General features: G+C 43.3%; 1 protein-coding gene across 1 annotated transcript in view; it reads right to left on the reverse strand.

The window, feature by feature from the left end:
* PRKCH (protein kinase C eta) overlaps positions 1 to 14,328 on the reverse strand; it is a 112,337-nt gene that overhangs the window by 54,304 nt on the left and 43,705 nt on the right. The window contains exons 3-9 of the mRNA XM_068148941.1: positions 8,646 to 8,796; positions 7,765 to 7,799; positions 6,239 to 6,327; positions 4,438 to 4,567; positions 3,389 to 3,516; positions 1,278 to 1,421; positions 396 to 569 (exon numbers count right to left, since the gene is read on the reverse strand). Coding sequence (XP_068005042.1) covers positions 396 to 569; positions 1,278 to 1,421; positions 3,389 to 3,516; positions 4,438 to 4,567; positions 6,239 to 6,327; positions 7,765 to 7,799; positions 8,646 to 8,796 — 851 coding nt within the window. The remainder of the gene's footprint in view (positions 1 to 395; positions 570 to 1,277; positions 1,422 to 3,388; positions 3,517 to 4,437; positions 4,568 to 6,238; positions 6,328 to 7,764; positions 7,800 to 8,645; positions 8,797 to 14,328) is intronic.

The following is a 14,328-nucleotide window of genomic DNA, read 5'->3' on the forward strand; positions in this document are numbered from 1 at the left end:
CCACTTCCAAGCATAAATCATTACAGGTTATTCAATGCAAATAAGGTCCTGTTCAGGCAGCAAGAAAACAGAGCCTGAGTTGCCATCAACCAGAGGACACTATGGATGTGTAGACATTTGCACACATGCATTTGGAACCACATTTCCAGGGAAGACACAAAAGAAAGACTTCCCTGTTTTTACCATTTTATTAGGGAGCTTAGAACAAGCCAGGATTTTGTTTGCCAAATTCCTAGCAGATTATTAGAGGTAGATGTTAGAGGTTCACCCTTGAGCAGAGAGGTTTGTCCTGGGCCTAACGTGGACATTTATAACAGGTCAGGGGCAGAATATCTAGGAGAGTATGTCTGTTCTGAACATGCCAACCAGAGCTTATATTCCTGGGCTATACTTACAGGAGTCTGGAAGCAACAGTAGAGCTTGGTGAGGAATGGGTGGTTTCTTGCTAATGAAAGGATGCGTTTCTCAGTCATGGTGCATTCAACATCATCATCTTGGAGAATGACATCCTTCTTCAACACCTTCACTGCATAGAGCTGCCCACTCTCTTTCATCTTGGCAAGCATCACCTAAAGCACAGGGAAGGGTGAATCGCAAGGGCTGAGCTATCAGTCTCGCACCTTCTCACACTAGAAAGGTCAGTTATCTCATGACCAGGCTTGTGGAAGCAAGTGAGTCAGCCTCCTAGTATGGGCATCAATGTAGAATAAATGATGCATACACTACTGTCTGCAGCAGACTTCTCTAGATAGAAACACCCACACACGTTGTTCTAGTATCTGGCATAGGGCTGGTTGGTCAAAGCTCATCCACTGTACCAGGACAAACCCCTTGAACAGTGCTACCCATCCCACTTCCCTTCGTAGTTATCAAATTCAATTGCACCATTTCATATTGGCTTTGTGGCAATGCAGAGAAATGAAACACTCATCTCACTGCACTTTTAACCGCTGCCTTGTTTCCTTTAAAGGAGAAGTCGTTACATGCTCCAAGAAATGCTGCCCAAACGAGTGCCAGTGCACACACTTGCAATTTCTGGCATGGGCCCTAGCATGAAGCTGTTTCTTTGGTTGCTAACCTTTTTCTTTTTTACAATATCCAATCTTCACTTCACTGTAAGCTTGCCTTCTCTTCCCTTGTCTCCATGCTCTCTGTAACCAACCAAGCATACTCCACTGGACGGCCTGTGTGCTACATTATGAAATAACTTCAACTGTCTTGGAGTTTCTTAAATAAGGAGTTTGGTTTTCCCCAAAAGAGCCATGAATAACACTCACCTTTCCAAAACTGCCTTTTCCCAATACACGAAGGAAAGTTAAGTCTTTGATCCCAAGTTTGCTCGCTGAACTTTCACTAACGTTGTTGCCATCTTTCAGGCTGCCTTTTCCCTGATGTCTCAAAGTAGATCTTGAAACCAGTTTCTGTGGAGGAAACTAAGTATCAGTATACATAGAAACAGTACATTTGCCTCAGAGGTGTACACAAGTAGTCAACCTACCAAAGCTGAGCATTTAGGACCTGTTCAGATGCATTGTACGACTACTGGAGCAGGAAACACAGTGGTATCACCACCCGACATAGCTGCTATGTGCGATCAACCAACCTCAGCATTGCACAGAGCTCTGTTGAGATGTCAATACCAGCTCCTGACCCAAGTGTTTTAAGTTGTAAACTCACTGCCCCGCAGATCCAAGCCTGCCTCCCTCCATCTCCACTCTCCAGAAAAATAAGGCAATGACTGTAGAAATCCAAGTCTCCTATCTAATAGCTGAACAAGGACAGCTGCATGATTTCTGCAATATGCAAATCCTGCTGAGTTCTAGAATCCAAGCAGATTTCATCTGAATTTCTTAGGTTTCTATCTGATTTTATGACTCAAAGCCCAGTTCAGTGGGACCTAAACTTCACAGTATTTTTATTTCCCACTGCAAATTTGATGGGAGGCTGTTCATTCCCATGCCAGCAGTGAAGTGTCTGCATTTTCAGGAATTGTACCAGCATTAGCATGTTTTTAGAGTTTCTATTCTTCCAACATACAAAGATGAAGTCAACTTCCAGTGCCCCCCATTCACAGCTCTCACATGAGTACACATACAAACCATGAGAACTTTTATTAGCCTGAACAAGCTCACACAGGCTTCATGAGCTCCACCTTGTGTCTACTTTGGTGTAAAGCAAACTTTTTCCTGCACAGAAGGCTTGTCTGACCGCCACAGGAATGGCAACCCCAGCGATGGGGAAAGAATGAAGAGCCTTCAGGACAGCACCCAGCAAAACTCACAATAGATTTAAGCTTACAGCACAGTCTGAACGCTTACCTAGCACCTTTAGCTCGCAAATAATGAGAAGCATTTGTTAAGCACCAAACACAGATTTTTTTATTTCCCTGGTTCCATCTTTTTTTGATGTGCAAATTATGCAAACAAACAAACAGTAACACATGTTGGTTTTTACAGAACTGAAAAGGGAGGGTGGGACTTGTGTTTCCCTGTAACTCCCAGGATTATTGGGTTATAATATTTACTTTTTGGTCAAATAAAAATAAATATACTGATATTTTATTATGGGCTATAGTGGTATCAGGCACATTCACATTTCAAAAATACTCAAAGGAAAAACAATGAAAACTTGTTATCAAATGACAACACTGATTTCCATTATTCTTCATGGATATTTTTACTCAAATTCTTACAAGGTGTTCTATACTCTCTGCACAGGCTCAGATATAAAACAGCTAGAATTTCAGGATGCCCTAAGTACTGACAATCAGGCATTGTATGCGTATGTCCCAACTCTGGCAACAAGCTCATTGGGACCCTGTTTCAGACAGCAAGGTCCAGAGATTTTGTACTGACAGGGAGTACAGATTTTACCTGGGGAAACTGTAGTGAAAGGTTAATACCTGGGGAAACTGTAGTGAAAAGTTAAATGGTTTCCTCAGAATCACTCAGGAAAACAGCAAGGAAGAGAACCTAGGCTTCTTGCTGAATTCTTCTTATGCCCTACTCTGAGCTACATACACAGACAGTGCATTTGTGTTCACAGGAAAGGTAAAAGAAGGTATGGCATGAACTGACTATTAATTAGTTTGAGGTTTTATTCTTCTCTTTTTAATGTCAGACAGATAAGAGTCAATGCTGTCATACCCCTGTGAAGCATAAATGTAAAAGAAAGCAACACCTGTAGACTAAAGCCTCTATTAGGGTAAACTTAGATGTAAGATCCATTTTCCAGGTGAAGTCTCTGCCACAAGCCTCAGAGTAACAACCTGCCATCCAACACCCAACGCCACCTGCCGCAACCAATGCCTCCAACTTCTTCTGTACCCATATAAATAGTCAGTTGTAAAGGTTTCAAATAGAGGAGGATGGAGTGGGGGAAGACTCACCGAATTTGGGGAAATGCTCCCTGGTTGCAGCCCCATGCAGGCCAAGGTTTTAGCAAGCTCTGCGGAGTTCACCCCACAGTTTGGTGCAACGTTTGCTTGGCATCGGATGTGGACATTCATTTTGCAGACTGACAGGGGTGATGGTAGGGATGGAAAGCAAAAGCAAAGGAACAATTAAAGTAACTTAGAGGGATTTATTGCAAAAAAATAATTTAGCAATTCACCTTTAGGAAATGTACCCATCTGGACATACTCTGTCTTTAAACTAAAGAGATTTTTGCCACTGATCTCAGCAGAAATAAAATTAGGACTCTCATAAGAGTATAAACTCCTGAAAAATCAGGAATATACCCCAAACTCTCCATGTAGGATGCCACATTGCCTGAAGCTATTCATAAATATGTGCTTGTCAGGTTTATTAATGCCATTGCTGCTATACCTACAGATAAAATGAGCATTTCCAATGCTACAGAACTCCCAACTGATTTCCCCTCTGTTGGCTGGTATTGAATTTTAAAGACATGCTGCTCAATGGGAAACAAGTCTTTTGTCCTCTCACTCATGGATACACACTCCCTCTTGTGGGAGATGAAGGCAAAGGGAGAATGTTACAAAATTTTACAGTCTGGATCACTGAAACAAAAACATAACACCAGGACATGCATTGTCATCAGTTAACAGTGTGAACCAACAGGGTAGTCGGCCTAGAACAATGACCTTCCTTTCCCCTCAGATGTCTTTTCACTGCATTATCTCCTTAGGTGAGGGAAAAACTTGAGGTAAAGGGAAAACTGAATGCAGGAAGCAGTGATACCCAAGAATATTTTCAATAATGTGGATTAAAGCTGTGATGAGAGTGCAGAGTAGAATCCTTCTGGAAGTCAGGGATTAAAAATGAGAGAAGCTTTTTTTTTTTTTAACTCTTGCAAAGATGAATATTCATCACTCAGCCTTCTCTTGAAGCCTGCACAAATCAACCTTCACACAGTGCATCAGGAGTCTAAAAATACACCTGTTTTGTGAAAAGGCTAGAGTTCTCAGCTGCTCACTTTTGCACTGTAGACCCTGTCGCATGATTCCCCAGAGCAAGGAACCGCAGTGATCACAGAAAGTCGGGACTTTGTAGTTGTGGACGCTGAACTTATGAGGAATGTTGATTCCAAACCTCTGTTCAGTCACCTGAAGGCACCAAAAGAAAAGCGTATATTTAAATTCAAATACACAAGCTGATGTTCATTTCCATACAGGCATTTAAGTGCAGAACTATGAAAATAATTTAACTCAGAAAATGTCCCAACAGATCACCTCTCTGAAGTTTACTGCAAGGGAGCCCCAAGTGACCCACCACACCTGCTGCAGGCCTGCTCTGGTTTCCTTGCTGGGCAGGCTGGACTACCTGACAAAGCAGATTTTAAGAAGGGCTGCCCAGCCAATTTTAAATTCTTAAAACCCAGTTAGAATTAGAAGTGTGGATTACCTCATCACAAACCTATCACACTGAAGTGCCACATATGAGTTACATTAGCTATAGCATTTTATAACTAACCAGCTTTCAAAGTATTAACTTGCATACTATGTACAAACATCTAACTTTAAGTCAAGCTGTTTGGTTTTATTAAATTTAATATAGAACAGTTTTCCCAGCTCCTCCCAAAATTCTCATTACTCTTCTCACCCTTGCTGTTATTAACAGCTTCCATTTCAGGCCCAGATTTCACTTTGCTTTCATACCCTTTTAAACTTCATTCTTTTTGAACTGTGAATCATTCAGATCTCAAAGACACCCTAGAAATGTTAGATTAGCTGAAGAAACCCATCCCCACTGAACCTCTTCATTACTTTCTAATTTGCTTCTCAACATGCAGGTCCTGGAAGACTGAGGAGGATTTGACCACTTCACAAAGTCAGACATGCAACAAACATCAGGTTTAAAGTGAGTGGTTCCTCCTCACCTTTGTCTTCTTTTCATTTAGTTTAGAGGTGCTATAAACCCTTCACAACCCTAAATGAGGGGCAAGGAAACTCACCATTTAACTTGTACTTTAGCCTTGAGCATTTTAATTTAATTTTCACTGGGCAAGACGTCATTTTAAGAAGTCTAGCGCAGCAGTTCAGATACAAGAAGTAACGAGCACAGACAATTGCTTATCTGCCCAGGAAAGGTTTGTGCATGGCATGCCATACAGACTACCTCCCAGTTAAAAACATTTTAATCTAATTTTCCTTGAACAGTCATTAAATAATTTCCAGTTACAGAAGCAAGACATGCAAGGCACGAAGCAGTTGTAGTTGGGGATGCTACTACTGTTAGGTACAGCCAAAACTAGCAAGAAAGAAAACCTTCAGAAACAAAAGTTATGCAAGGGATTTTATTGCAACATAAATAATTTCAGAGTAAAAGTGTGGAGTAATGACTAAATGGGCACTTTAAACTACCAAGAGTGGGGAAAAAAAAAAGGGGGGGGGGGGGGAGGGGGACAGCAGAAAAGAGGCATGAAAGATCAGTGGTTGGATTTTGAAGCCAGAGAAATCCACATAAAGAACCGGGCACCAAAATTTGATGACAACACAGTTAATCATGCAAGAAAATTAACAAGCAAGACAGTGGGTTTGCTCTTGCTTGATGTCTTCCACTGAAGACCCTGCCTTCCTAAACTAAGCTAACCCAAACAATTACTGGCATTAACTGAAGAACGAGACAATATTTCAGGGCTTTTACACATCCCTATTGCTCTCACTTTTAAATCCACAAATAAAGATAACACAGAACAAATTCTGTTATAGGAATCCCCCCAGCAACCCAGAAGATTCACAAATTATGCTGAATCAAGACAATTGACATGACTTTACCTTGAGATCGGTCTTGTTAGCATTGTTTTGGCATGTGCAAGCTGTAACAATTAGATGATGGCAGCGCTTGTGTACAACACAGGTGCATACTAGGAAATAAAACAAGCATGCTGAAAAGAGCTTGTGAATGACTCTGAACACATTAGCCCACCATCTGGGCTCTTTAAGGCTCAGAAGACACAGTAAAGATATGAAAAATAATTAGCAGCTTGGAATTTTCAAAATCTTGTACCAGATCTGGAGACGTACCTCCAACCCACTGCAAGAGAAATTCTCATACAACTCAGAAAACAGCAGCCTGTATCAAATACAGGCGATGGACACAAAACCAACAGTGCAACTTATCAGATTAATTAATTGAAATAATTATCCAGAGGAGAGTATTTCACATGATATCTACAAACAATTTTAGAGAATGCAGGTCTAAGATACCCAAAGTCATCAGTACATCTCAGTGCTTCTTAATCTGGTTATCCAAGTACATCCTGCCCAGGTTAGTTTATCACTGAGGCTCAGTGCAATACTTGGGCCTGAGAAACTGGTTAACTGCAGTAGAATGGTTCTGTGTCTAGGTTAGTTAGCTAGTCCTCATCAAAATGGCTAATCAGCCCTAAAGCAGAGTTGGGCACTCTCCCCCCAGGTCTGAATGGCTGGAATGAACTTGGATTCCTCCACCCCATAACCCCATGTACACTGTAGACACCACTAAGGGCTGTAGCTACTGTCTACATAAAGAGACTTTTGTAGCGGAAAATGCAAGTTGCAGGTGTGCTGTAGGGTCCCACACTATTATGTTTGTTGCTGACCTGAGCTTGCACTCATAACAGAACATAAATAACTTCCACACAGAAATTTTATGCAGGATATTAGTTTTGTTTACATGCAGCTTCCTTTCATATGAGGACACCAGTGCCGTACTATGTTGCACAAGAAACAGGCTGCATTAGAAGGCTATGCTGAATGTCCATGCATCTGAGAAATAATTCTGTCATCTTACCACAGAGAGTGGGAAAGGCAGCAAAATAATTAAATGCAAATGAGCGCCACGTACATCTATACAGCCACTGAGCCAAAACAAGCATTCAGACAACAGCGCTGCACCCACCCACAAGGCTGCCCTTTGAAGTTACATCCCTAATTTCACTTTGTTGGACATCATATGGTGAGAAAGGAAGAGGATGGGTATTCCAGTACGGCACTTTGTGTCCCAGTACCAGCTGAACATTCTCCTGAGGGGACCCTGGATATCTCAAGCCTAGCTGGATGTTGCATGTACTCAATGGGTCCGCACAGGATGAAACAGCAATCAGACCTCTAGGTTTCTGCATGAATGTAGGTGGTTGCTCCAGTGTGCATGCGAGCTGTCAGTCTGACAGATGCTCAACTGCAGAGATTTCACTGTCTGGGGAGGAAGAGGAGCTGTGACTTCAGAAAAGTTTCAACTGCAGGATGTTCCAGCAGCACGGGAAAATGCTCCTGGAACAGCACATCCCACACACATCCCATGCAGCAGCAGAGCACCTTACCTTGGCACTGGTATCCCTGCTTCCCGAACACACCCCTGTTGAAAACAAAATAGGAACATAATTTAAACATCAGAAAGACGGTCTTACAGATCTCTTACAGAATAGAGTCAAAACGCAAGTGGATCCCAAATGGTTAGATGCCTGGGGCAAAATTTCCCTCCTGGGCAAATAATGGTGCAATTCAGCAGAGGATGTGGGAGTGTAACAAAGCACTGCAAGGGCCTTAGCATAACGGGCAGGCTGTCAACATGCACCTTATTCCCCATATTCCCCCTCACTCTGGTTTCTGAAATATATCACTTTATTACAACACACACCACACTTATTAGCCTGATCCCAGCAGCCCACACCCTGTTATTATCTCTCCCACTCCCTGCTCTTTTGAGACATTTCTAAGTTTTTCTCCCTGCTCCGCGTATTCTCCCACCTTCATCACCCCACACCTCTGATGGCTTTTCTGTTCTCAGGCATTTTCCATAGTCTTTCAAGCACCTGCTTTTTTCTGAGTGTAATCTCAAAGCTCCACTCAAGTTAATACCAGAGGTGTTTCTTCAAATTGCTTGGGATAGTTTCCCCATCCCCCCACCCCCCACCCCCGCCAAGAAATAACACCTATGCTTACAAATGAGGGACACTGCCCCATCTCCACACCATTCTAGTTTGTTTTCCACATCCAAGATACATGACTTCTCTGGTCTCCCTGCTGTCAACTCCAGCTTGCAGCACAAATACGCACAGCTAAACCTGACAGCTGAGAGGAATCACATTGGTGGCCCTTGGTAAAGTGCGGGGTGACTGATTCACGATCAAGGGTAGCGTGTTGGTCCCCAAAACATGAAGGGACGGGAAGCTCCACACCAGCACGCTTGAGCTGTCCTTACCATATGAACTCCCTGCAGTGTGAGCAGTAGGTTGGCTGCCGCAGGTAGGTGGCCATGAACTTGTGCCCGTTCACCTGGTGCACTCGCCTGCGCATCGCCCGCTGCCGCTTCCGAGTCAGGTTTTTGAAAATCCGATCCCTTGGCAGGGTCCCTGGGCAGGAGGGGAGGGGCAAAAGGTAACAAAACATCACCATGCACAGCTATTACTCCTGCTTCTGCTACTGCAAAATGTTTTCAAAAGCCACACTTACACACTTGGTTTAGAAGTTGGGGCACCATGGTCTAGAAGGAGAGTAGTATCTGGGACAGGCAAAATTATGCTTTTCATCTAGAAATAGCTGCCTCTTCCCGTCTTCTCACTCTTCTCCTATATTGAGATGTGTTCCTAACCCATTCAGTCACAAGCTGTAAACAGACCAGCAGCTCAAGGCTAACAAGTTGTAATTCACAGTTTTTGGAGCAGTGATTCCTGAAAATGACTGTGTGCAACCAACTGACCAGTGCCCTGCTTGTGGAACCCAAGCAGAGCCCTGCTTGGTGAGCAGTGTGCATTCACCTTTGGTGTTGTTAGGCTACATTTTGTTATCACCATTTGTAGCAGTTCAGTTTCCTGTACTGGATAAGTAGACATAGCCTAATCTAGTGTGGGGTGTCCCTGCCCATGGCAGGGGGGTTGGAACTAGATGATCCTTGTGGTCCCTTCCAACCCTGAATGATACTATGATACTATGATAATTTTTCAAGGAATGTTAGTTGGTTGCTATGTGCTACTCTCAGCTTCCTTTGAAGTGCTCATTTTCCAAAGAGTAAATAATACTTTAAAGTTCTGGGAAGCAAGGACTCAGGAGCTTTTTGCACTCAAATTGGAATTGTCTCAAAAGTTAATTCCCCCCCCCCCCCCACTGAGTTTAGGTAAGCCATATAACAGTTTCCTAGCAAAGCTCAATTTACACAAAGCAAGTCCGTCTTAAAAGGCAGAACTGAGCCCTACAAAGCCATTCCCATACAGCAGCAGCCATATGACCTGGAAATCACAGCCAGCTGGTCTCTGGTATCCCTGCACAGACCAGGTCAGACACAGCTGAGCTTCCTAGATCAAAGCCCCATCTGGGGCACACTTGCCTCAGAACAACAAACTGAAATTTGCAGTTTCCAAGTTGGTTGCTTTGTAAAGTAAAGGCCCTGCAACAAGTGTGCTTTAGGGACACATACTGGAGTCTGCTAGAAGTGACTGTGCCCCAATGTGTATACCCACAGGTTTGAGCATAGACTGGAACTAAGACATACACCAGCCATTGCCAAGCACTCAGCACAGATATGATGACACAGGAAGGGGCCAGTGGTCTGTAAACCTCCCACCCATCTGATGATCTTGGAGCAATGGATGAGTAGCAGTACCCAAATACAGCCGTTACCATCCCACTTCATTTACCCACAAAAAAGAGGCAGAGCATTTGCCTGCTTTCAACTAACCACTGGGGGGAAAAACAAGCAAACAAAACTAAAACAAAACCAAAATGAATAGCAACAAAAACACAAAAAAGCCCTAACACAAACAAACAAAAAAACCCCAAACAACCAAAACCAAAAATATGAAAAAGCTGTCAAGCTGATCAAGGCTGGAAATGTCAGTCCCACATCACAGACGTATTTCCTGGGTTCTCTTTGTAGGATTGGAGATAAGGGAAGCCATCCTGTCAGTACTAAACCCAGCCACTTCAAAGGGCTGAAAGCCACACAATGTATATTCCTCTCAGTACTCTTGCCACACAGGTTTAGAATAAACCCAGCCATAAAGCTAAAGCACTTTTTTTCTGCTGCGTTCTCCCAAACGTTTGTGGATGTATCCCCTCCACAGTCACTAATGGAAACCTTCTACCTCATGACATAACTGCAACACAGAGCACAGCTTGTATTTATTTTTAAAATGGAAGTGCATGCTATAAATTAGGATTTTCCTATTAAGACACAAAAGAGGATGTGGTCAGGCTGATTCCAGCACTTAACAGAAACCTGCCTTCTTCAGTGCAGAGCTTCAAGCAGCTGGGCAGAGAGATAGGCCTGCCTTTCTAGGGAAGGGCTTAAACACATGCTTCATTCTCACTGAAGTCAACAGGACTCAGAAGACAACAGGAATTACCAGACTAAATCAGAACATTGGTCCACCTAGTTCAGCATCCTGCTTCTGCCAGTGGGCAACCAGAAACACATCAGCAAGGTTCAGGAAATCTGCAGCTGGAATATAATTCACCTCTTTCCCACACATGAGATGTCATTCTGATTTGCAGAAGTGAGAGCTGGTGTACTGAGGTTTAATATCACTTCCAAACACTCAATCATTATTGCACAATTTCAACAGCTTTGTTATCCACCATGGACAAGAACAACCTCAAGAGGTCAATCAGTTCATGCCTCTTTCACATAAGAAAGATGAAGAGTCATTTGCTTTGCTAAGCCCCAGCTTCTTGCAACTTCACATGGGGATTAAAAAAAGTAAATAAATAAAATTAAAAATTCACCATAGTATCACAGAATTTGCCCACTTTTAGATTCAAGAGAACAACTCCCTGATTTAGGTATAAGCATATGTTTAAATGTTTTCTTGGGTCAGGGCCAAACACCTCAACTGGCAAACTATCCTGTTTTGGTATTCAGCACATACAGGAGAACTTCCAAAGCATGGAAAGGAAAGAGCAGAGTTTGCAAGTGGGTGGTGAGCACATAAGTAAATCACCTAAAAGAGTAATCAAGTTACCAGCTTGCTTCATACCAGCTGCTCCATTAGAAGCTCAGCAGCTGATGCCCTTTAGGCTCATGCACTCACATTTACCAGAGTTTAAGGGAACATATTCCAAATTTAGCTCATGTAGTTTCTGGTATTGCTACAGTTCCCCTCAAGGATCAGCACAGGACAATTGCCTCCCTGGTGCTCCCCTATGCAGTGAAAAGCCTGCACGTACCCGAGAGCAAATCAGCCCCTTTGCACCAGGAACAGGGGGCACTTGAAGGTGGCCTCCAAAGCCACTGAAGGTGCATTGTTGTGTCCCACTTTGATTTGCCTGGCTTCAGAGAGACTGCACTTTCAAAATGCTTCAGGAAGACCAAAGCAAATTACAAGCACTTTTTCATGGGTGAAATGTCCAAGCTGCCTGCTTTGGTGGGTCATAACCATGACTGGGCCTGAGCCCTCTCCTCTGAGCTGTGCTTGGCCTCCATCTTCAGCCACCAACATCTCACACAGCACATCTTAGAGACTACATGCTGCAATTTTTTGTCTTCCCCCCCAAAGCATAATCAATATTTAAAACATTCATCAAATTTCACATTTTCCCATATTACTTGGCTGCCAACTTTCTCCAGATGCTGCACATCTTCCAAATGACGCTCACCCATCCTTGCATTCTCCTCATGCTACATTATAACAAATCTGTTACTTTGCAGGAGTCTGACTATCAAGGCCTGGATTACTTTTCATATGCAATTAGCTCTTCTGGGCACTGCTCTTCCCATTTCCTGACACTGAGTGAAAAGGAGTGAAAGAGCAAAGCACAACTTCAGACACACCCCAGGCATAGGCAGATGATCATCCACCATGTGATCTAGTCAATCTACACATCCAAAACCACCTCACAGAATAAATCTCTTTTTCAGAAGGCTTGGGTTCTCGCCCATCCTACACAGCACGCTATGAAGCAGACAAGTTCAATCCTCCAACAAGGCACATGTGATTTTGAAATGGTGGAACATATCATTACCAAAACCACCAACCTCAAGCCTCTTCAACCACCAAAGGTGGCAGTTCCTCAGCTCACATCTGCCAAACAGTTCCCAGCACCTCTGAGCAAGAGGTTGCATACAGATACACAGAGCTGAACTGTGCTAGTAGATAGAGTGGCCAACACAGCAGCCCTTGGGTCTCTCAGTGTCAGAAGATGCAAAGCCATCACAGGCATTTTCTTTGCTCATCTTCTGCCTTCGGGCCAGCTTCCTATAGAATATACATTTCCCTCCTGCACATGGAGAGCATTTTACAGAACAAAGCAGTTCTACACTGCTTTAGGAGATCCAGACTTTTTAAAGCCTCTAATAGCTGGTAAAGCAACAACCACCATGAATGGTTCAAATGTCCAAATACTGCTATAAAAACAGGCAAGTAATTACCCAGGGAAGGGAGTTGTCCAAATCTATGGTTAAATTTGGATGTCTGTAGCTATGCGGTATTTACTGTGGCTGGCTATGTGCAAAAGTAACTACAAAGTTAAATACTAAAAAGCCCCTTTGCCTTTCCTCCTCTCCACTGATGCCTAGCACGTGTTTAAGGCAGTGGAAATTATGCACGTGGAGGGATAGGAGAATAAATAACTCACCAAGTCATCTGAGGACATCTGCCTGCATTAGCACACTGATCACCCACTCAGCAACCTCACTACACTGCCCTATCTTCCCTTTGAGCTTACCCAATCCTGCCCTTCCTAGACAGAGATCTCTCCTTTCTGCCCCCCACTCCCTGCTCCTTTTTTTCATTATAGTGGGTAATTTCAATTAAGTCCTTCCAGCAGTGGCATAACTACAGCAGTAAGAGAAGAGGAAGAGCTGCAGGACAAAATGTTGTGCATATAATGGTTTGCCTCAATGTTAAAGCCTGTGAGGTTTCATCTATTGGAAATCAATCTTGCTGCCATGCTATCAGCCACTGCTGTAACAGCACCACAGCAAAGGTCATTTGGAAATGTCCTGATATGTGACGTTTTCTGGTGTTATACTCCTGTACACACCAATAGGATTTTCCTTTGAAAGACATAAAGATAGTCAATGTAAAAAGCCTTAACACAATAACACTAACAGATTAAAACGTAATTAAACCTTCTTTTTTTTCTCTCTCTCTTTTTAATTAGTAGCAGTATACACATTATCCTATACTCCCTGGGAGCACTTCAAGCAAGATGTTGTTGCACTGAGTGATAGACAAGCATGGAACAGAGACCACCTATTGAACTTACTAGACTGTAAGAAGCAAGATAACGGACTGACTTTATCAGCCTTTCCTCAGAGGAGAGGTGTTCCAGACCTTTGATCATTTTTGTGGCCCTCCACTGGACGAATTAGACTAGAATTAGAATTAGACTAGACCAGACCAGATCAGGTGGGAAAAGACCTTTGAGATCATTGAGTCCAACTTATCACCCAACGCCATCTAATCAACTAAACCATGGCACCAAACACCCCATCCAGTCTTCCTAAATACCGCCAGTGATGGTGACTCCACCACCTCCCTGGGCAGCCCATTCCAATGGCCAATCACTCTCTCTATGAAGAACTTCTTAACATCCAGCCTAAACCTCCCCTGGTGCAGTTTGAGACTGTGTCCTCTTGTTCTGGTGCTGGTTGCCCGGGAGAAGAGATCAACCCCCACCTGGCTACAACCTCCCAGGTCCATGTCCTTGTGATGAGAACTCCAGAGCATAGACACAGTACTTCAGGTGAGGTCTCAAAGCACAACAAGCAAACCAAGTGGAGGTGGGGGGGAGGGGGTGTGCCCTGGTTTGTGTTAGAACAGAACTACTTCTGTTCAGCAGTTTTACTTTTCAGCTTAGTGTGTAAGTGACTGCATTTTCCACAGTAAACAGCATCATTTTGCAGTGCCTGCCTCTACCATCAGTAGCACTGCATGTTTCTAGTTAGT

The sequence above is a fragment of the Melanerpes formicivorus genome, unplaced genomic scaffold (assembly GCF_026170545.1).
Source record: "Melanerpes formicivorus ecotype bairdi unplaced genomic scaffold, bMelFor1.0.p_v2 SCAF_17, whole genome shotgun sequence".
Taxonomy (NCBI): domain Eukaryota; kingdom Metazoa; phylum Chordata; class Aves; order Piciformes; family Picidae; genus Melanerpes; species Melanerpes formicivorus.